General features: G+C 40.3%; 2 protein-coding genes and 1 long non-coding RNA gene across 18 annotated transcripts in view; 2 read left to right on the plus strand and 1 right to left on the minus strand.

Annotated features, from left to right (window-relative positions):
* Positions 1 to 360: 360 nt before the first annotated feature.
* Positions 361 to 13,193, plus strand: LOC125006528. Its single transcript, XR_007112593.1, has 5 exons — positions 361 to 518; positions 2,474 to 2,551; positions 5,168 to 5,253; positions 5,763 to 5,832; positions 13,066 to 13,193. It is a non-coding gene; the product is annotated as an uncharacterized LOC125006528 (long non-coding RNA).
* On the minus strand, positions 11,247 to 15,906 carry LOC125006527 (inhibin beta B chain). Its single transcript, XM_047582636.1, has 2 exons — positions 15,222 to 15,906; positions 11,247 to 14,324 (listed from the first exon to the last, which is right to left on the minus strand). The coding sequence occupies exons 1-2, from the start codon at positions 15,904 to 15,906 to the stop codon at positions 13,543 to 13,545; spliced, it is 1,467 nt and encodes a 488-aa protein (XP_047438592.1). The 3' UTR covers positions 11,247 to 13,542.
* A 1,818-nt stretch (positions 15,907 to 17,724) lies between these two features.
* LOC125006525 (R3H domain-containing protein 2) overlaps positions 17,725 to 23,996 on the plus strand; it is a 47,179-nt gene continuing 40,907 nt past the window's right edge. For 15 of the 16 annotated variants that reach the window (XM_047582618.1, XM_047582622.1, XM_047582627.1 and 12 more), the window contains exons 1-2: positions 17,725 to 18,066; positions 18,322 to 18,375. The gene's annotated coding sequence lies outside the window, so the exon portion shown is untranslated. Of the gene's footprint in view, positions 18,067 to 18,321; positions 18,376 to 22,514; positions 23,118 to 23,996 lie in introns of those variants that run through there. The other variant, XM_047582619.1, reaches the window with a different exon arrangement.

Below are 23,996 nucleotides of genomic sequence, written 5' to 3' on the forward strand. Positions count from 1 at the left end.
TCTAAGTATGTTAATGTGACACAGTGAAATAGTTCCACTATTGGGTGGGAAGAATATGTACATGTCATGACGTGTAATTGGAGCAAACATTACATTAATAAAAACATCACTCACTGATGGTTAAAGTGTTTTATGGGTGCAGCCGCAGCCAGGTTTAAGGGTTTGAGGCGACCGGAGGATACAGAGGAATGTGCAGGTTGGTCAAGTGAGAGGGAGAGAAAGCATCTGCCACTAAGAATCAGGGCAGCTGGACACCGTGCCCGCGTGCAGCAAAATCCACCAAATCTATTACAGGATTTGTTTTTCCATTACAGATGGTCCTTTGCACATGTTTTCTTTCCATTGGCCCGGGGTCCCTAGCTGATTGTGCTGCAGCTCATATAAGGGTGCTCTCTGCCTGCAAGAGGTCCCTACTCATTGGACAGAAGAAGACGAAGATGAAAGCCTGCAGACCCATAAACTGGAGGAGCAGCTCTTCATAAGTGCTCTCTACCTTTAGCCACTGCGAGATTCATGAGGTAAGCACTCTACAGAGGTCTTGTGGTCTTATCAAGGGATGTAATAGTCAGTTCATTTACAATTTTTGCATGCATGCGTGCATGCAAAAAAAAGTAAATTTGCAGGGATACATGAGGTTTGCAGCATGCATTTGTTCTGCATATACTGCTGAATATTGCTGCATGTTATTACATTCACTTGTGTAGTATTTCTACCATACATTTGTTCACATGAATTGAGAATTTTATAACGATGTCTGCAATTTCTTAAAAAAAAGGTGAATTCATAAATACATTTACAAATTCATTTATTCATACGTACATATTTTCAGGATGTTTCAAGATTTTATTTATTTATTTATTTTTTAATCCTGGAAATATGTCACCTGTATTGTTACAGATACATTAACATTCTATGTTATTTTAGTTTTGATTTAATGTCAACCTGTGTGCTGAATACCCTTCAAATTAGAAATTATAGAAATAGCCACTATAGGAGCAGTGACTTGCTTGAATTGACAAATTATGAATTTCTTTGACAAGAAGTTAATGTTTGACAACAAATGATTATGCATGAATCTGTTAATCCATGTTGAGCAGACAGACAAAGTAGTCAAATTATGGGGCAGAGTACAAGCGAAATTAAGGAAAACAGATTATTACAGTTATTGTTAATGGCTATAAAGAAAAATAAATTGTGGAATATTGTATTTGCTATACATGGAACTGCACCTGTAATGAATGGCAAATATAATTCAATTTGATAGTGAGACGTGTAAGTGGCAGGTGTACTACCTGCTGGCACTGTTTCGAATGGATTAAGCACACCAGCCTGTAAGACAATTTAAACAGGAGATGGACTGAGTTAGAGCATTTTATTTTATTTTTTATTTATTTATGATTTCTTGATTATTATTATTATTACTACTATTATTAGTATAAATGTTGTATTTTCATTTCTAATGTAATTAGTGTTGCAAATAAGACAAAACATATACATGCTATCACACTGAGTCTGCATGTTCTCCCTGTGTCTGCGTGGGTTCACTCTGGGTGCTTCAGCTTCCTCCCACCGTCCAAACACATGCTCGTTAGGTTAACTGGGGATTCTAAATTGCCCGTACATGTGAGTGTGAATGCTTGTATGTCTCTGTGTTAGCCCTGTGATGGACTGCAGACCTGTCCAGGTTGTACCCGGCCTCTCGCCCAATGAAATTGAAATGAATTTTATCACATCATGGTGTACCTATAAACGAGTTTGAATATTTGACAGCCGTTTCTGGGTGATGTGTGTTTACTTGTTGAGGGAATTGTGTGAACAGTGTGTTAAGTAAAATTGCATTTGTCAATACTACAAGAATACATGCAGTTATAAATGACAATATTTTGCATTTCTAAGTCTTTGGGTGCAGTAAGTATATGTAATAACATATACTTTTTTAGAATTTGCCTGCAATTTTACTGTGATGAAAGCCAAATTTATCTTTGCTTCTTTAAGCATACAATAGGTACTTCAAAAAAAGAAAAAAAGAAAAAAAGAAATCTGAGTCACAGTCACCAGAGGGCAGCATCATACAGGTTGAAAACAAGACAAACTGAAACACCATGAAAGCGATGCAGCTCTGTACACAGTACTCAATGTTAGAAAGCCATAAACTGGCAGAACATTATGTTATTAGAGTGTGATGCACAGTTTTTGCAATATTTCAAAATTAACTAACCCTAACCTTCATGTTCAGTAGTTTCATTGTGACTTAAGGGGAACATTTTAACATTAAATGTATTATTCACCAACAACTTTATGAATCTGGTGACAAGAAGAACTTCAGAGTTACATCATACAGTTTTTGTAGATGATTTTAAAATAAAACATCCATTATCCATACATAGCCCATTTTGGGCTAACATGGTGCAGTCAAATCTCATGTGTACATGAATTCTTTTCTGGTGTCATAAGTGTCTTGTGTCTGTTACAGACTTGCAGCTTTAATCAGACGGACGGATCTTCATTCTTTATAAGATGAGAGAAGTTGACTCTTATTGTTTTGCGCTGGGTATGTATACAGTCACACACATGCAGCGTCTACAGTCATAACTCTGGAGTTATTAGGTATTTTGAAAAAGTTTGATTCATGAAAGAAAATTAAAAGTTTCAAGTTTAAAATGGTTGACCTGATTTATTTACTGTGATTAATTCACTTGTTTGTGTTTTTTATGTAATAAGGCGAGTCATTTATTTTATTTTATTTTTTTTAAATCTTATCCAGCATGCTCTCTAAACTAAATCTGTAATCTATCATATTAAAAATATTAGAAGCTTGCATACAAAAACCTGATTGGATGGCTTCTGTTTAGCTGTCTTTGACAGAATTAGGTCCCCACAGGAAATTGTGTGTGGTAAGACCTGTGTGAGGGTTAAGGTGGAACAACGAGGACCGTGACATTAATTCCCTGAGCTGTGCTGACGAAAGCTCCCGTTGGATCATGGGCTATTTAAATCCAGCAGCCCCTGTCCTCATTGAAACACCCTTAAAGCCCCCCTGTTTTAGAGACACAAGCATTCAGAAACATTCATCCAGGTTTCTTAATCCTAACTAAAGATCGTAGTATATGTGAATCATTTCATAATAATATATACAGGATTTTGCATTTTTGTCTTTTGCAACTGTGTAAATAACCTTAGTTTGTCTCCCTCTGTTGGATGTATGAAAAGAAATTGTAGCAGATAACTTCCACATCCTCTTCCACTCACAAATTTAGTCTAGAAACATAAAACACAGATATAAAGACTGTGGGGGAAAAAAAATGTTCACTTACTTCCTGGATTGCCCATTTTTTAAATTGTTGCTTCTGGGAAATTGCCATTTTGGTTTATTGCCCTTCCAAAAACCATCCTTCAGATTCAGTGTGTAGGATTTGTGAGTAGAAATTAAATATAATATTTTTATTTATGTTGCATGAATGTATAATCACCTAACGATGAGTTGTAGGTTAATTTGAATGAGACTTTTATGTACACAGGAACCTATTTTATGTAGGGGTTCCTGCAGTGTTAAGTTCAAACTTCACAAGAGCTTCCTCAAGGTTTAATCAGATTGAACTGAATAATTTACAGGTTTATTATGATAATAATTAACTCGAAAATATTTTTGTATGTCTGGTTATATATAGTGACCAGTTATTCTGACAGTAGACTAGTTTCTGTCAGAATCTAATGCAATCAGTCCATTAAATTATCATTTAATGAAGTATTCCTTCAGATATTAGCATGAACTTCTAGCGGTGGAGGGGTATTCCGTTGGTTGTAATCTGTAACTTCACCACTAGATGTCATTACATCTGACACACTTGTCCTTTAAAGCAAGAAAAGCCTGTTTTTTCAACAAAGCTGATCTTGTAGTTGTTGTTTTTTTTCTTTCTTTTTTTTGCCTTTCCTTATCCATATTATTCTGTATACTGCTTGAAGCAGAATTCAATAAATATACAATAAAATACATTTTGCACTAACAATTGATTGTTTACAAGCACTGCACTTTTTAGTGCTTGGTATGCTTATAGCACAGTGTTTTCTCATTGGTACATCAGAGGCATGCCCTATTGCTTGGACCCTTATCAGTGCAGTGTTCTCATAAAGTTATTGGTTCCCATATATTGATCAGGCAAGTGATTTTGTTTTTTACGCTGACATTGGAACAACTCATGCTTCTTTTTATTTCACTGAAAAATCTCTAAGAAAATGTTCCTTCAATCTACCTTACACCAAACAACAGACAAATGCAGCAACTCGCTGGTGAACAAAGTAGAGAATTGGTCAGAACAGTCAAAGTCATCCTTCAGGAATTGGTGGACACAAACCTAGAGTAAAAGTAAATGCTAGACCTACATTTACCCACAAACCAGAAACACAACTGTAACTGAATGCCAATGCAGTGTTATTGTTGGTGTTGTACACATGCAACATTTTGTCTGAATGGTTTAAAGTGTGGCAATGTTGTGTTAACTTCTGGTATCTGCTGCCCCCATGTGGCCCCAAAAAAAAAACAAATGTATAGAATCTGCAGTGGCTTCTGTATCGTAAAAGTAACGCATAAATGGTGATTACTTTGGCTTCCAATTTGTAGATGCTACACAGCATCTGCTACACAGCACAGCTGGACATCCAGAACATCCCAGAAGGACGTGACAAGTGTTTAGTCATTAGCAGCAGTACCTTTAGCTTTAGCTAACTTGACCCCGGTTTAAAGCTCGAAAGCAGCCATGTAGACGACAACTGTTTGCTAAAGCCGTCCTTAAATTTGGAAGAGGTTGGGGATTCTAGTTTCTGTCAGGTGAGTTGATGCAGCTGCAACCAACTTAATCAAGGAGCTAGCACTGGCAGGTTGATTCCCGGTACTCTTGTCTGAGTTCTGCAGAGACTGACTGAGACTCACCCCAACCAATTTGGGCACGTCATAGAGAGAATATTGGCGCGAGACTGGCAAGATCTGGGGAAACAGACTCACCAGCTCTCAGACCTGGGAACCAGAAGAAGACCTGTGTACCTGGTATTCCCCAGGCAGATTCTTCAACCACTGTTGGACCAAGGCAGTCTGCATACCAGGGTGGTTGTGCAAATCCAGTGTAAGTTTTTAAAACAAGTCTTTGTGTGTCTCTTGTTCTGGCTTCTACAGTTCCTCAAACCAAATCAATACACTATTGACGGATGCCGTGATCCAAGAATTCATTTTGTGCTCCTAGTCCAGTTTACATCAACAAGGTAAGTTGATGATTTTTAGAATCTTGGGCCAAGGTTTGTATCAGTCAACAATTTGGAGTTGACTGTGTCACCAAAACCACGAAAAACTTCTGATCCATGAACTCTGTGTGCATGTAGCGTATGTAAATACTCAGTAGTCAGTAATACCCAAGATTCATTGCTGCTTTGACTAGAGAAATGCAGGATGCAAACAGTTGCCTTTTTTGCTTGTTGTAGTTTGCATTATTGCTTATTGTATTGTGTTGTTTCTTGTTTACAAGTTGTAAACAACGATAAGTCAAAGCTCTGCACAATCTGTGGACCTGGTAGGCTCATAGCGCAGTGTTTTCTCCTTGGTACATCAAATGAAGAAGTCAAGCATACCCTGTTGTTCAGACACCTGTTTTGTGCAGTGTCCAAAAAGTTCAAAATTGTGTTTCCAGTTACCTCCCATAAATACAGTAGATCTGGGAACTGAGCTGTAAATCTGTTCAGATTTTAACATATATCTGATGTTATTTCAAATGTAGATGATGCTGACGAGAGTGGAGGACTGCCTCCTGGATCTGGGAGTTCTTTTGGAGAAGTAGAAGCTGTTGAGTGAGTACCGTAAGCTACAAGTGGCATAGAACTGTCAGGTTGACAGCTACAAATATTGTACCTGTTTGGCTTTTAAGTGTGCATGTCACGATGTGTTTAAACAAGAGATACAGGTACCAACTCTGACTTGCCTCAGGCTGAGGGCTTGTAAGGGATTTCAATGCATTTTTCAGATGGGAAAAAGGTTTGAAAGACTGACTGGGAGCTTTCTTGATAAGGAAAAGTTATGGTTTAGTGAGCTACTGTATCTTAAGTCTGTACCCTTGGGTTTTCAAGCTCCAAGAACTGATCTCTTTGAGCAGATTCTATGTGACACTGCTCCAAACATTTGAAAATGCCTCTCTAGGCTCTGGACACTGGGAGTGACACTCAGAGCTTTTTAAAACGTGTCTTTTTTTCCCACCTTTGATCCACCAAAGGTTTCTTCTCTCACAGTGAAATTGTGATTTTAGCAACAAGCAGAGGCTTGGGAGTCAGAGGTTACAACCTATTCAATGGTGATGTTTGAATAGAACATCCCATTTTGGCATGCCCAAACACATTACTCGTACAGAGACCCAGAGGCTCATTTCATCCTCAAATGCCAGCTAAATGTACATGTAACCTTAATCATCTTGAAGTAAGATTGTGTGCGTTCTACTGTAGTATAACCAATACAAAGGACACAACACAGCCACATGGTTGGAGTAGTTCAAGGATATGTCTGCCAACAATTGATTCTCAGACTGATAAGACTCTTTCCACATTCCTCATTCATGTTATATTGATGCCTCATGCCAAGTATTATTATCAAGGCTCAGTACTTAAACTGACCAGTAAACATCAGCAACAAATTCTTGCTCAACAGTGAGCTGGAATACCTATGAAAAGGGTACTGACTGACAACGCTGTTTGACGCATACCTGAAGTGGTCCTTAGATCTCATGAGGTCCACACCTCATACACACGGACAACTTTCAGAGCTGTTTCTTTAAACTTTATCTTAATTTTTACTCATCCATACATACAAACACTAAACCTAGTGCCCTCTGCTGACCAAACTGTAAATATAACTATAGCAGAAGACAATATTCACTATTCCCAGCCCTGTCTTTGGTGACAGTCTCTGAACTCCAAGAAGTAGCACTGATCGGGCATGATGGTTCAGACGGACATTTGTCTAGACATGATGTATTGATTTCTCCAAGATTTAAAAGATGACGATGCAGACACAACTGATTCTTGTACAAGGTGGACACTCCATCTGTGTTTATAGTCCCTGAGCTCAAATATTGGTTTTGATCTGGAATCAAGTTGGCAACCTTGGAATTTGAGGTTCTTGGAGGTGAACGTGACAGAGTAAACAGCACGAACAGTAAAGTAGGAGTCATCTTAAGTGGATTTTTTCTCTGTGGTAAATCTCAACTAGTAAACCTCAAGCTTATTACTCGAACAACGCCACCACGTGGCGAAACTGAACGGACTGATGCACAATTTGGTAAACACTGGCAGCATACCAACAGATGCAGTGCCAACGGCTTGGCAATGCCTCTAAAGCTGACATGCACGTTTATAATAATAATAATAATAAAAATAATAAATTATTTCAGAATTAAAAATTCAACACCAGTTTATCTTAAATATTTTGCTTTCTTAAGTAGCAATCAACAACAATGGATAAAGATATATTAATAAAGGGTCTCTGTGAAAAATATCTTACATTTAAAATATTGATATAATAATTTAGCAGTTCACATTATCCACCCTAAACCGGTCCATTTTGGAGCATATTTACATGGCCTTTATTTGCCAGCATTCAGCGCTATTTAATTTGTCACACACAGTGCAGATGATGATAATTATATGATTTGACAGCGTATAGAGTACATTTACGTAATTCTAATCTTTGATACAAATACAAATTTAAACAGCTGCCTTTATTCAATGACGGCGGCTGAAATCAAATGACCTCTTTTACGTTGGTCACCAAGTCCAGAGCACATCTCCGACCTACTGAGTTCACATTAAGGATGCCGGATTGTTCTGTAAGAGGGCAATTCTGATGTAACACATTGAGATATAAAAGGCAACTGGGTCTGTCCTAATGGGATCATCCTGTGGATTTAAAGTTATTTGAAGTGACGCTTTCATTAGTACAAGTATACAGACGACATCTCAGATGTAGGCCATTTGAAATGGCCATAGAGTTATCACAAGGGTTGAGGTTAATGTCCATCAAGAAAACTGACTCTTCTTAAAACAGATTAATTATTGTACTACCATAAAATAGTTTTCTATCATAACAATGCTTCATACCAAAGTAGTATCTTTGTAACCACTGAGAGATTTAAATAAAGTTTAGATATTGTCCTTGAATACTGATACATGAAATATGCCAAATGAAACTGAATTAATTTAATAACAGTTAGAAGTAAAATGATTAGTGCTTTGGTTAGACCAGGTTTATAGTGAGTTTGATGGCACTTTTTAGTGTAATAAAATGTAACTATTCAAGCATTTTCTCAATGTGATGAAACACATGACTTCCAAAAATCTTGGAACATACAGAAAAGGGTTGTTTCATCTTGGAGTTTTTACTACTACATGGCTGTTTGTGCACTAATCTACACAATCATCACAACAGCGTTGTTTACTGTTTACCTGAAGCCTTCTGAGGGGAAGGAGAGAGTGTGAGAACGATTCCTTCCCGTGTTGTCCTGTCATGACACTGCGGGGGACGAGCCTGACTGACATCTTAACCCTAACCCAGGGGATTTGTGGGATTGCGAACGGAGTGAAGGATTAGGGTTTTAGTGGCACACAGTAAACAGTGGGTCAGTGTGTCAGTGTATCAGTAAGTCAGTAGGCTTTTATTTTACCCAGAGTAGGTCGTTTATCTGCTTTCCTCGAGCGGGTCCAGCGCTGTCACTTCCTGGTGACAAAGAGTACTCGCCTCCTCTCATGAACTGTCCCCATGCTCTAAAACCATCACACAGACAGAAACTCAGGCTTTAGCCGTGTACTTCAACCAGCAGCATCATCAGCAGGGCTCTTTACTCAAATTTCTATCTGTCACGCCATCATTTGTGTTGCTGGTCAGATTCTACAAAACCCCACACATCTCAGTCTCTGCTGGGATACTGTGGCATCATTACGCAGATTTTATATATGCAGCGTGGTTACACAGTGGTGTTCATGCTTCGTGGTGATTCTAAAATTGCCCCTAGGTGTGAGTGGTTGTTTGTCTCTGTGTTAGCCCTTTGATAGACTGCTGACCTGTCCGGGGTGTACCCCGCCTCTCGCCTGATGACAGCTGGAATAGGCTCCAGAGACCCCCGCGACCTTAGCGAGGATAAGTGGTGGTAGAAGATGAGATGAGGTATATCCAGTGTGTGCTTCAACTACTTCCTGAAGGACTGCCATAATGGCTTTCTTGACCCTGTGTACACCTGGTTGTATTGGTCCAGACCAATTGTTTTGGCTTAGTTTGAGCAAGGTTTAAGACATCCACTCCCGAAACATCAGTCGTCATACTAAACACAATGGAGGTGAATGGAAATGCTATTTTTTTGTTGTTGTTGTTTTGTTTAAAACATCAATGTCACTCTCCTAATATGATGTCCTTATCACCCTGCATACTAGGTGTCATGATGGACAGTTTATTGCTTTGTTTGGCTTCAACTAGAAAAAAAAATCTTTTGAAGAAACATCTACTATCAAAGCTGTCTATAATGCATTTGACGGTCTATAAATTAACGTCTGCCTCAAACCAAGTTCTCTACACATCTTGTATACAAACGGTGACAGAAAACTACAACCCAATCTATCTATTAAATCCAGATTTAAATGAGAAAATATTCCTTGGGATGTTGGAGTATAATAACATGATAAAGGCCAAGAAATGACAAAAATGAGATCTGCTGGCATCCACAAATTTAGCTTTATACAGATATGTGGAGGGGTCTATAACTGAATCTATATCTGCATTTACAGACGGTGATTTCAAACCAAACTTACTCAAGAGTTATTCTGTCAAAACAACCAAGAGCACACAACAGGGAACTTTGATCTATAATGTAGACTCTGTCCAGGATATTAGACAGTCACGTAATACTCATTGGTGAGATGAAAGTATTACCATTTCTTGTCTGACTTTACGGTAACGTGAATGCACACCTGATGTTAAAGCACAACTGTGAAAACGTTGTGCTTGCCCTGCAGCTTTGGTTCGGGAGTTGGGTTTTGCTTCGTATCATCGTCATCGTTGATGCCGCGGGTGGCATGCACTTGAGCGATGTTCAGATTTTGATCGCTTTCTTCGAATCCAGATCTGGAGAAAACGGCTGATTAGTTTGTCATGAGTGAAGCTTCAGTACGCGCCAGCAGCAGGGCTACAAAATCGCCTGGTCGGATTTCTTCTCATCTTTAACAAGAGTAGGCCTAAGGGTAACAACTGCGACACTGGTTATAGTCCATTTCAGATGGTGTAAGATTGGCACCATGTTTGGTTTTTAGGGAACGTTTGCAAGAGGGAACACAAGCCAAGGATTTTGACAAATGATCCACCACAAATGGTTTTGTGGACTTTTATAGCATGTAATCATTCTGAAATGGGTTGTAGAATAGGTATGGTATCGTTTCTTTGTTTAATGGGAGATCCTCCTCTATATTACCGTGTCAGCTTTAGCCTGGAGTCTGTCTCATATGCAAACGCATGATGTGAAAATGATAACATGCCAAGGGAATGTGACAACTGTTTACACATCAAACACAGACAGTCCATAAAGCCACTTCCAGTGTTTGTATGAGCAAACACACCCTTTGCCTTACCAACAGTATCAATGTGATTACATGGCAGATCAGGTTGGGTGAATTCAGGAACCGATGAGGGAGTTCTGTTTAAGCAATTGCAGCTTTCTAGACACAGATAAAAAGTACAATGTTTAGCTATTTGTTTTGTCAGTTCAAGTTGAATCTAATTTCTATTGACCAGTATTCTGCACACTGTGAGACAATGATTTAAACATATAAAACAAAACACAATGTAACCACATGGTTATTTTTGAAAATGTTTATTTATTTATTAAAAATATACTTTATACTGTAATCATGTCATTGCAGCCCAGTGCGACACTTACATGCTATTACAAGTGAGAAATTTTTCATCAAATATAGTATGATACAAAAGAGTAATAAAGATAATAATTACCATTTTGAATTGAAACATAATTTCATATCCTGGTTCCATTCCCACCAGTAACAATGTACACAGATTCCTGCATCACCCGTTTGCTCTGCAGGTTCATACAATATCACATGTTCAAACACAACTAGAGCTTAAGAAAATAAGCTGATTGACATTTGCTTTGGTGTGCCTGTCTACGTTTTAGGTAGCGCCCACCTGAGTTATAAGTACAGTAATAGACCCGTCAAGCAAAATTTGCTCTAAAAAAAAAAAAAAAAAAAAAAAATACAGTAGGGTGATAAAGTGCTTAGTAAGTTATGTTAAAATGGCACCTCAATGTCACATTGAGTCCTGAGACAGGAAGTGCTTACGAGAGAGATACAATGCTCAGTAAATTCCAGCATTAAAATTTGTGTTATTCTAATGCATTAGTGCAGATTTCAGAGGCAGCAGAGAGAAGTGAAAACTACTTGAGGGCAGTCGGAAGATAACGCGTTGCTTCTTTGGGCAAAATGCCCTGTTGTACTGCGTGAACATGCTTCCTGCGTATCCCGGCAGTACAATCTAAGTCCTTAAGACATGCAGCTTACCAACACAGTGAGGACAAACGCTGACCTTTACACTGCTTAGGGTAAATATAGGCGAGTTGTAGACAAGGCCTGGGTTTCCACTCTATACTGAATGCTTTGGTGCTTGCAGTGCAGTATGTTATAATATGTATACATTAAATTCTCCTACTGTATAATATTTAGTAACATAAAAGGCAAGTGCTGACAGATGTCAGTCTTGGGCTCACTTGCACCGCTGCCAAGTTCAAAGTTGAAAATGAGAATCTTTTTCCATTAGGGATTTACCACTTTTTGTTTTGAGAGCAGTCGCACCACTTTTTTCACGTTTCCCAGCCATGAGTCAATACTCACGTTCTTCTTTTTGAAGACTTTCTCACCAGCATCACACTTCAAATCAAGTGATTTTAAATATTCTCCCTCTGGTATTTTTTGCAACATGCACATCCCGCTTTACATCACACACAAACCAAATATGAATCGTACAGTTATAAACCAGGGCTAATTAGACGCCAGGAAGATACAGATAACAGGTACCACGCTGACTGGAAAGCGGCTAATTTTAAATCACCTGGGAAAACTTTAGACTTTGAGAGCTATAAATGCCAACGTGCAACGGCACATGCTCATTGACCCAACATCCTCAAAGACCTTCACATTACCTGACACTGAAGCAATAGCTAAATGTTTGCTCACACTGCTGCGAAATGACCTAAGGTTCATATGCTGTCAGAGCCACAGTTACCCAACAGATTAGCCGACGTGTGTAAATAATACAGTGGAGATGCTGATTGAACATATTTCAGCTGCGTGCAGCATTGGTTGGACTTGGGGCAGATTGTACCAGCTCAAACCCTTTCAGTCAGCGTGTACTTGCACTGTAACAAAGAATAATGCACAATATGACAGAAATGGTTGGTGAGCGTAAGGAAAACGTTAAATCACAGGTCCACATAAAAAGCCATTAATGTAAAAAAAAACAAAAAAAAAAACAAAGTGGTAAGATTAAACTAACATGGATAAACAGAAACACTTTATTTAGACATCTCTTCGTCAGAACGACTTGGAACTCAGTCTTCAAGTTGTGAAGAAGGCACACTCTGAATCGAAATCTCTTTCATTGTTTTAAAATGGCAGCATATATAATATAAAAGTTCTGTAAAAGTAAATGGTTAGATTCTGTACATTGCATGTGGACACTGTGACCATAACGTCACACATACTGGAAACGTGGCTAAGTGGTGTATACTTTGCTCACAATCTCTTGTGCTCCCTAAAACATTTTACTTCTTCTTTGAACCAAATCTTGGCAGCATCCGTTGAGAAAAAATACTGTTACAAAAGTTCAAATTAATTTATACGACAATGAAAAGGTTTAAGCGTTTCTTAAAATATTCCACCCTGGCCTGATCTACATGTCACCCCTGTAAAGGTTTTGAATTAGAAATTGCAACTTCCTCATCTGGGTTGAATCTTACGGTTGCTTTCCATCCTCTCCTCCAGGTATGCCTCTGACATATGGATGAAGAAATGCGTCTGCATTCAGACTAAGTATGTACACTTATTCAGGTTCACTCACTTCTAGGCACTGAAATGTGTTGACTTTCATCAACAACCTGCTATTCAAAAACTACACATAACTTACTATAAGATTTTATAATTAAATAGTTCTTTTAAATCTCTATTCTCTCTGTGCCTGCAGTAATTTTCCCGAACCTATACGTCATTTTGAAACAACATGTGTAAATGTGTCGCTTCTTTTTGTTCAAACAAGTATTAGTCACATCTTAGATAAGAAATTAAACATTTGGTATCTGTATTGCCAAAGATGTAGCTTTTTGCATTTCTCATTTTGTAGCTTCTGCTTGTCCAAAGCTAGACCTATGCCTCGACCGTTCATGTGTGTGTTTCTTTACGTCTGCCTGTCTACAAGCTGCATAAAACTAAACGGATAACTATACCCTGTCCATACTCTGTCCTTTATGTGCATCCGCAAGACTCCACAATCATGTCGGGCACGTCTGTTTTGACAATGCTGTGCTGAGAGTTGAAGTAGACCATGGAGAGTGGTCGGCGCTCAGTGGGAACGCAGCACGAAGCCGTGGCCGTGTTAATGCCGTTGACTTTGAGCTGGCTGAAGACGGTGGCGTGGAATGAGGATGCGATGCCCGGGGAACCAGCGAGATGTGGGGAGCACTGACCCATGCAGTAATTCATGTGGTAGCCTTCAGGTGCAATGATCCACTCATCCCACTGGATGTCCTTGAACTTGATATAGAAGTCTCTCTTGCAGCACACGGTGACTTCTTCCCCGCAACGCAGCGAGCGCTTCCTGCGTAACACTTTGGACTGGTCTTCACGGAGGCGCACCTGGGCCACGAGGAAGGGCTGGTGGGAGGCGTCAGAAGAACCGTCCAAGGAGCAGAGGTTCTTGCCGTCTTCTTCGCAGCTGACCTCCAGACGTAGCCGACGCTGGCCCCCATCTAAAAAGGACTGCAGGGTGTGGGTGATGGGGAAAGTGTGCCAATTGCTCTCCTGAACCTCAAGCATCTTTTCCATCACCAGGGTGCGATTAGAGCCTGAGAAGCCACCATCTGCGGACAGGAAGACCCGGGCAAGGAGACGGGAATCTCGGTGAGGGTCCTCAGAGGACCTGGCATAGATCCACAGAGAGGACTGGAGGACCTGGATACTTTGCCCATGTTCCTGCAGGAACTGGAAGGTGAGGCTAAGGCTTGCCTTGTCGCTGCTCTCGGTCTCATCTATGAAACGATAACAGTTTAAAAACAAAGAATGGTTATTCATTTGAGCTTTTAAAAGATCACATTTATTACCCAGCTAAGGTGGAACCAGTTTAAACCCAGTCAATGTCCTTCTACCAGTTTTAAGCATTACACCTTATCACAATGTTTGACAAAATTAAACTAAAACTTGCAGAACACGCAGAAATGAGGCATGTGTGGTGAGACAAGAGGTGTAGGAACATTACATTTTGTAGCCTAGATAAGTGTCTTGCACGCAGAAAACATGGGAGGCTCAATTCAGATACTCTAAAAGATACAAAAGTTACGGTTTCTGTGTTGACTGCCAGGCAGATGGCATTCATTTTTATAAAATACTGCATTCCCTCAAATACTTCCCTGTCAGGCAGACAAGCTGTCTTACCAGAAAATAGTTTAGGTCTTCCAGATTTTTTTTTTATGTCACCAGTTCCTTCAGAAGTCCTAATTACTGATTTTAATCCGAAGGAGTTAATGAAGTTCAGACCTGTTACAATTAGAAAGGAGTCTACACATGCCCCATTTATTCTTGAACCTTTTTCCATTTTTGAAGCTGGAGAAGTTAAATACAATGTTATGCAACATGTCCAGGGGTGTATACACCTACTTCTTTTCATTAAAAAAGAAGAATTATTGTTAAGAATATCAGATGTTCAGAGGAAACCAAACGTTTGTGCATGACTGATGCTGATGTATAATACTATTTTTCTTTCCCGCATCGCATGTAACATTGCGATAATACTGTTAACAAGTCACTGGAAAACCCTGACCTTAACTTGCCCATTTTATGCACAACCGCACACAGTTGCGCATTTCTAGCGTACTGTTTCGCGCTATTGAAATCAGCTGTACAGTGTAAAAGATAAATGTCAAACTTACTTATATCTGCAAAGCTCACTATTTCATAGCCTTGATCTTTAGTTGGTATTTTGTTTTCTAGTTCTAGGGTGCCATCCTGTCTGACGCGCCCCGAGTGCAGTTTGCGCAGCGCAGTGAGAAGCGCTGCCCGGGGCACCGTTTGCGTGATGTTTGGTCTTTCTTTCAGGTGCAGCTTTTCCAAAAGTTGCTGCTTGGCGAACTCTATCATCACCCTTTCTTCTGCGCCTTTCTCCATCGCCGGCAAGCCACAAGACGGGCAGCCCGGGGAGCCGCTGACCCAGAGACCCTTGAGCAGCAAGGGTGCCAAAAAGAGAAACGTTGAGAATGGCAAAGGCGACGTCATCTTTGCCTCAGAAGTAAAAAGATGCATTTTCTTGCACTTGGGGTGCGTAAACAACCAATAAAGATCTTCAAATCCTTTCGCTTGCGAGTTGTCTTTGGAAGGCAGAAGTTTCCAAAATGTTTTCAGAGGTCCTCGCTGGCAGCTGGGTACCGTGAAGGCAGGAGATGAGAAAACGGAGTGGTGTTTCACTCTCCTGATGGTGAAGATATCTGGGGTAATCCACCAAAACTGGTGACACGTTGGAGGGATGCACCAATGAGCGCATCGGTGCACCGGGGAAATTACTGGCAAAGCATCTGTCTGTCCTCTCTCACAACACAGACACTCACACAACACACACATAACACGCAGTCACACGTAGGCTATTGATTCATGGTCACTGCGGAATCCATAAAACTTTTAAAAGCCGAACACCTGGTGCATGATCTCATCGCTGCTGTATATTAATAAATGTGTAAAGAGATTGCTTTTGGTGGTCAGCAAAGTAGTCACAATCCGATAACGTTTATCACAACAGGTAATTTCTGTGCCACGTTGCTGGGGCTGAGCGGGATTGCTGCGCAACCTTTCATCACTCTCACCGATCAAAGTTGAAACTCTTTGCCTTTTAACCCAGATACTGAATACAAAAGACCCGCGGCCACCAAACAATTGAGTTGTAATACACAGTGTGCGAGTGCGCTCAGGGCTGTGAGGCGGGGAACTCAGCGTGGTATTTGAAACACGTTCCGTCATGTTTCTTTCTTTCTTTTTTTTTCTTCTTCTGCAAAGTGGCATTATCATGCGGTAAAACGATCCCTGTTGTATCTGTGTGAGAGAGGGAGATAGATGATATCAGTGCAGTCTTTGCTTGTACACGTGCTGTCTGTTTGAATTATAACGGCATTTTATACATGGAATAAAATTCCTAAAAGGACAAGTCAGAGCAAATAATGAACCACACACTGTCATTATTATGAAAGAAAAAAGAAAAAAAAAACAATAGATGGGGAGACCTTTGCAGTCAGGAAACGGAGAATCATTTTAAAAAGTCATCCCTGGAATTAGGATTCAGGATTTTCAGACTAAAGAACTTTTACTTTCTCACTGACATCGAACTCCTATGCAGATGACAGGAGTTTATAATCAGGTTCTACCACAGGCAACTAATTTGACTGTTAACAATTAGATTTTGACACGTATAACTGCACACTCATTGCTAACTAACTGTTGCACGTACAGCTGGTGCAGTTTATATTTATATTTTAACATGTTGTTTTTTTTTTAATGTATTGTATGTCAATTATTGTGTAATCTTGAAATCATTTCGACCTGCACGCACCTAATCATTGTGCACGCTCCTCTACACTGACAAAAGAAAAGTTATTTGGATATTCAAATTGAGTTTGTGTCATCTACCTGCCTCTTGTTTCTTTCTTTTAGTTGTTTTATTGCCTTGTGACTGGACTGGAGATTGATCGTCAAGACCTCACCATGGCGTACTTGCCTGCCGACGTGTGGGACATTTTGGGAACTACAACTACCTTTACCTGATACTCTGATACTCTGATACCTGTGAATGATGTGTTTAAATGAAAAGTAAATTAATTAATTTATTTCACTCCACAGCTCGTTATGAATGTGGACGGTTTCCAGAGGGAAGTTAAGAAATCAGAACTCATTCAGTGAGAGCCAATGTGAATAATAAAATGTGAATAAATGTGAACAAATCTTTGATTATCAAACAGCTTAGACAACCTCCAATAATATTTACATTATTTATTGTCATTGTACAGGTTCAACGAAATTAATGTGGCCTCAGATCGCCCCAGGTGCCGTATAAGCGCAATAGAATAGAAAAAAAAGATAAAATAAAAAAAATAGACTAGAATAAGAAAAAATATGTACAAAAATAAAACACTAGCAACACTAATGATCCCATTCATACATAGTAAGAGTCACTGTCACTGTACGTCACTTAGCTAAGTTACATAATTTTTTTATGACACCTGATGGCATTTTGATGACACAGACAAAATAGTTTTTTTTTTGTTTTTTTTGCTTCGCTTTTATGGTTGGCCGATGGAACAAATTAGATAAAGCATAAACAAGTTTACAGGCTCCTGAACGTCTCTCCCTTCTGCGACTGTGAAGTACGCCACTGACGTAAACTGTCGGTGAGGGGGGGGAAAGTGACGCTCACACACACACACACACATACAAGCCGGAGCCGAGAAGGGGGAATAGCGTTTTGTTTCTTTTCTTTAATTTGTGTCCTTTTATTCTTTGGCGTTTTGTTGTTGTTTAGCTCTTCTCCTGCCACGGTCCCGGCTGCCTTGCTCCTCAGCCCTCGCTACCGTCCACGCCGCTCTCCCCTCACGCGGCGCTGGTTTGACAGTCGGGGTCGTGTTGGAGCTAGCAGCTAGCAGCACCATTATATTAGCATCCGGAGAGCTAGCAGCCCGTAGCAGCTAGCACCTCGTACTTTGAGACCCGACAGAGCCGGCGCGGGCTAATAACAAGGTTTGCATCGCTGTAAACATGCGGCACTCTGTTTACCAACTGGTTTTAAAATAATCACCAGGTTTTGTGATCGCTGGCTCGCTAGCGCTCACACTGAAAAGAAAAGGCTAGCTAGCGGGCTAACGTTAGCTCGGTGGCTAATTATACTCCAGCTAATACCGTGAGCTATAGCTATTGTTAGCGTGTGGGCAAGCTAATATCTTCAGTCAGCTGCACAGCCACGACTCTGACCACACTGCCATATGCTCTCTACAGACACAACTTGAAGGATCCTCCGCACGGACTCGAAACACACAACCAGCAAAAACGGTAAGCCGAACCGCGAAGATGACTTGAGGTAACTTCGATGATCTCTACCTTTAGTCCGATTGTAACGTTAAGCACCATCTTTAAAAGTCCTCCTTCTCTACACCAAACGCGAGATGGCCATGTTTATCGTTTTATTATTCCAACACTACCTAAGACATGTTACTGAAACTCCGTCTGTTCGTGACTAGTGTTTGTGAATTAAGTAATTAATTATTTGGATCCTTTGTAGTTGTTCTGCACAGCCATGCTTAAAGCATACATTAAATGTTGACGACGAGGTGTTATTTATGGCATTGCACTGCGATGTGGGTTTATTCAGTGGCCATGGCAAGTTCAGTGTTCGTGCCATTGAGTGCGTCCTAACTGTAGCAATCAATGTGTAAATGAAAATCCAAATTAACCGGAAGTTACGGTTTGTATACCCAATGGCTGTGAGTCTGAATCTTGATTTGGCGGATTTTAAACTTGTTCTGCAAACAGATGCATTGTTCACTTGTAGTCATCACACTATAGCATGTAGGTCTATGTTGTGCTACATGCATCCCTCAGCTTGCTTTGCTACATTCCTATGTTAATTTCCATCACCAATGGCCTTGGTTCGTTGACATAATTCTTGTTGAATCAGAAACAAGTTTGACACATGTGTGTTCCAATCCATAGCTGGTACAACACACTGTTGAGAAGACTTAAGTCTCAGCTTCTCATCTGCTTTTTGACACTTCAGCAGAACATACACTGTTGTGACGAACAATTTGGGATCACAGTACAGACTATCTAATATGTGATTCAAACATCTGCTCTGGGAAAACGTCATGTGTGACAGAAAACAAAAACCTTCATGTGAATTGGCACCGGCCAGTCATGTAATGTTGTAAATTTACTAACAGCATACTCGTATTTGATGCTGAGATTCTCAAAGAAATATCATAGTATCTCCCTCTGTACGCTGAGTTAGATCAGCTACAGCTTAAGGAGGTACACTTGCAGATTAATTTTAGTTCTGTTTTCAATGAATTGTGAATTGCCGCCACTTAATTATTTATTTTTTTTTTGCACTGGGCAGTAGCTTTCCTAAAAAGCACTGAGCCCATTAAGCTGGTGTAAGGGGACTATCATTGAGAAAAGGCTTATCCATAGTAAGATCTGGTGGAGGTGAGTCACTGAATCAACTGAATCTACTGTTGCTAAGGCCACCAACAAGAAAGATGGAGTATCCTTCCTCCCTGTCAACACATTCCCTCCTTGTACTCTGTAGCTGGTGGATCTTAACGCACCTTAACTCATACCTGTGAAGCATAAATACATTGTTGTGCAGATTTATTATAATAGGAGTCTCTATTTTGTGGTACACAAGACAATATGTGCTCAAGATATTTTGTAAGCATTCTTTATTTTGATCTGGTGCATGGCTGTTAAAATCTTTTTTTTATCGTACAGTGGTAGAATATTCTATTTGTGTGTGTTGTGGGAAGCCCCTGCTTGCTTCTTGTATTCACCTACTGCAATCAAATATTTATACAAGCCAATATAAGTGGTGTAAAGTGTTTTCAGTACTGTATTTTGTGGGCAAGTGTAATCAAAACCAATAACTGTTTTGGTTCACTAAGATGTGATCTCTGGTTATTTGTCAGCCGGTTATCCATATCTGCTTCTGTCTCTGAATCTCTGTTTGCAGCAGCATAAGTAGAAGAGTGGCTTTTTCTAGAGAGATTTGAAGAGCTATTTATAGATCTCTGCCAGAGCACCAAGCGTGGTGCTGTTGCTGCTGCTCCTATCCGTCTCTTCTCTTAACTGCTCTGGCTTCTCTCTCTCCATCCTAATTTTTCCCTTCTTCTTTCCGGTTCTTTTTGTTTTCTCAGCTATTTTTTTTCATGGTGTCTTCCCCCTTCAGTGTTTGCCAATCTTTTTTTTTTTTCATATCCACCCTTCATTGCTTGCTTTGATGTAAATTATTGATCAGAGCAGAAGGGAGGTGACTGGTTGCATGGCCTCAGCTTGGGTATATCGTCGGGTCTGACTCATATCACTGTCGCTGCTGCAAGAAGCTGTGCTGGAGGGTTTATGAATGATAGTTTAAATGAATGAAAATAAAAGGAATGAAAATGGTTCACCATATATTGAAATGCACAATAGGATTCAAATAGAATGAAAAAGTGTTATTTTTTCAGGTGAATTGCAAACACTTGTAGGATGAGTATCTAATGACTTACTGGATGCAGAATCCTAAGTCAGTAAGAACTGGTTGATGTCCGTATTAAGTTTGGGCCTGTTTTGATATTCTGCATTTGCTTAAAACAACCGGCTGAGCTGTGGATTCAACTGTTTTCTCTTTGGAGGCACGTTTCCATTATTTTAACCACTAAGATTTAGCTAACATTTACTAGAGTTTACTAGTTGTGATGAAGTATCCAGTGTTTTGTCAAGTGAGTGTATATACCGCATGTCGGAAACGCAGTAGGTAGTTTTGCGATTGTGTGCACAAATGGTCTATCTGTGCAATCTTTGGCTTCTGATTCATGCTCAGCTCCTGCCCTCTCTCCTTCCTTCCTTCCTGTTAAGCTCTTCTGTTACCGCGCTGTGAAAGAAACTACCTGGTTTCTCAAGTTTGGAAGAAGCAGGTCGACTGTTTTGAGGCATTAGGTGGCATTAGTGCACACCATCCCTTTTATCCCAGTCATGTGGTCAACCTGAGACGAACCTTATTCCAAGGCCATGCTTGGATTGCAGATGGAGTTTTTGTTGGTGACAGTGACGGTGCTAACCAAGCAGCTAACCAGTGACCTGGCGGCTCCAAACACAACTCTGTTCCAAAGCAAAAGGAGTCAAATCTGCAGCATTTAACTTGAGGGGGGACTCACACTTGAGACAGTTGTTCCGCACCGTGCCGAAGCATGAATGACATCACACACATCCTACGCCGTCATCATACAGTGTTACTTTACTGTGGTCTTCCTCTAACCACTGCCATTGTTGCTGTGATGGAGACAAGGTCACTTGTTTTATACGTCATAGTTATGTTTCACGCGTCACATACTTAACAGAGTACTTCCAACTGTACTGTGCATGGGAAGCGTACTGTACTCAGGCATGGACTTTAGATGGAAAGCATGTTTTGGTATGTAACGATTACCCAGTGTGAGTGCACCCTAAGTGGCAAACTCCTCTGTAGAGTTTTTTTCCACTGTTTTCCACTGTAGTACTTTAGAGCAGTGGGGACCCATTGGAAATAAACACTGGAAGTTTAGGACAGCGTAGTATTAGGGCAGCATATTTGTTAGCATTTCAGCTTGTGAAAATTACAGCGGTACTTATATTTAACTGTGAATATAAAGAGTAATGTGCATTTTTATGTATTGACCACCAGTCTTACATAGATGAAATGGATTTAAAAAGAAAAGGAGAAATCCAACAATGACGAGCCCAACAACTGATTGTACAACCAGTATGTTGTATGACTATTGTTTGACCTTAACTTCCAAAACCATGAGAATAGACTCAACTTTACTTCTACTGTTCCACCTGCTACAAGTCTGCAGATATGCAATTACCTTATAAAGGCCTACCTGTTTTGATGCAGTTCACAATTGTCTTATTCACAGTTACTGATGGGCCAGCCTGGGCACTGCTGTTTAAATGTACTGTAATTCAAAACTGGAACGTCGCCTAATTTGACCACATGTTTACCTTTTTTTCCAAGGAAGCTTGCGAGAACTTTACTATCTGTGAGGCGTCTGTTTTGCGGATGTGTGCACTGATGCTGAACTTTTGACTGCCTCTTCTCCACTGCATCTTTCAGCTGCCGTTTACAGTTAAGGGGCTGCAGGGAGAAGATGCAAATATGTTGTCTTGTGGGATTAAGGTTTTTTCCTTGCTAATGAGGCGGTTTCATTATTTTCCCTCTGCTATCTATCTAATTTTGACCATTGAAGCAGTGCTCTGTTTCACCAGCAGCTGTCAGTGCTTTTATGTTTATTATCAGATATGTCAGATTGTGATTTAAGATATTCCCATGAAATGGAGAGTGAAGAGCGGTGACTTGTGTGTGCGCCGAAATCTCTGACCTTTGTGGAGCACGCTACTAAAACGGAAACTGTAGCTTTTGAAAGAATAAATTTCATGTACTGTAAACTCTACAATGAGATTGTAGAGTCCTGCTGTTGCATAAGGTGGCATACTAGCAGAGAAGCAAGCAGCCTTTTAAACAGCTGGGCTTCTTGCGCGCCCTGGTTTGGCTGTCAGTGCAATTATATTGTTTCACAGAGGCAGAGAGCGAACAAGATATGTAAGAGAGAGAGAGGGAGAGAATCCACACGAAAGGGAGGGTTGGAGGAGAAGGGAGCGGTGCAAACTGTGCGCATGATAGCATAAGAGTGGTGGAGAGAGAGAGAAAGAGGGAGCCAGCTATCAAGCAAGGTTTTCTTGTTCACTGATGTGCTTCTTTTTCATTCAGAAAAAGAAAGTGGGCAGTCAAAAGTATGACGGTACTCTCAGACAGGAAGGAAACGGAGCAAGCGTGAAGACTAGGAAAGTAGAATGAACTGAGGAGAGTTACAGACCTAACTACTCCTGAAACTAAAATGGATTTTATTCATTTGCACCACTTGGCGAGATAAAACTAATTTCAGCGCTGTTTAAACTGAGAGCTGCTTCTGCCACTGATTCTCCCGTGATAATGTGCTTTTATCTGTGAGACACCTGATTCCGATTTGACTGGAGGTCCAGAGTGCTGAATTCTAAATACAGTAAGGATGGACTGTTCATATCTATGTGTCTGTGTGTCTTTGTGGTTGGGTGTTAATAATTCATAGGTGAAATGTATCTTTAACTGCACTTTAACATACAGCCACTGCTGTTGTTCTAATTGCCTCTCATCACAGCGCATTTAATTATGGCTCTTTGTAAAGTTCCTGAAGTAATTTCCTAAATTATGCCTCAGCAACTGTGCAAAACCGCACTAGAACGCCGTTGTAGAAACCGTGCACACCCTTTCTACTTATTCAAGCTCAGCTCATCTTGTCTGGAAAGACGGTCCTGACTGTATTTGCATATATGGATTTTACAGCGTTACAGGTCATAAGACGTTTTCATATGTGCCGTCTTTGGTGTTTGCACCGTGCCATCACATTATGTTAATATATGTATAGGCACGCACAAAAGGTGTTTCATGAGGTAAATGCTGAGGTAATGAGGAATTCCCTAGCACTGTGTCTGTGTGGCATGAGGGAGGGCGGAGGTGGCCTTGTGAGGTGGAGAGTCACTGAGAAGTAGGCGTTGCTCTGCGATACTGAGGAGGGAGAGTGGGAGAGCTGCAAGGAAAAAAGGACAGCATACATAACGCGTGGTGAACGTCCTGTATTCAGAAATCCCAAAGTGTGTCCCCGCGTCTCGGTGGCGGAAAGGGGCGGTAATGAGCAGTTTCAAAAAATATTTAATGCTTCTTCTTTTGAGCTCGAAATGCCATTTATATTTGCACCTGCATATGTCAGTGTTTTCCCCTTTATTTGTGGAACACCGTGTGCACGAACAGAGAGAATAGGGAGGAGGTGTGAGAGAGAGGCAGCATGAGCGTGAGAGAAAGCACAACAGCGCAGCCCTCTTGAATAAAAAATCTGCCGCTATAA

Source organism: Mugil cephalus, chromosome 4 (genome assembly GCF_022458985.1).
Source record: "Mugil cephalus isolate CIBA_MC_2020 chromosome 4, CIBA_Mcephalus_1.1, whole genome shotgun sequence".
Taxonomy (NCBI): Eukaryota; Metazoa; Chordata; class Actinopteri; order Mugiliformes; family Mugilidae; genus Mugil; species Mugil cephalus.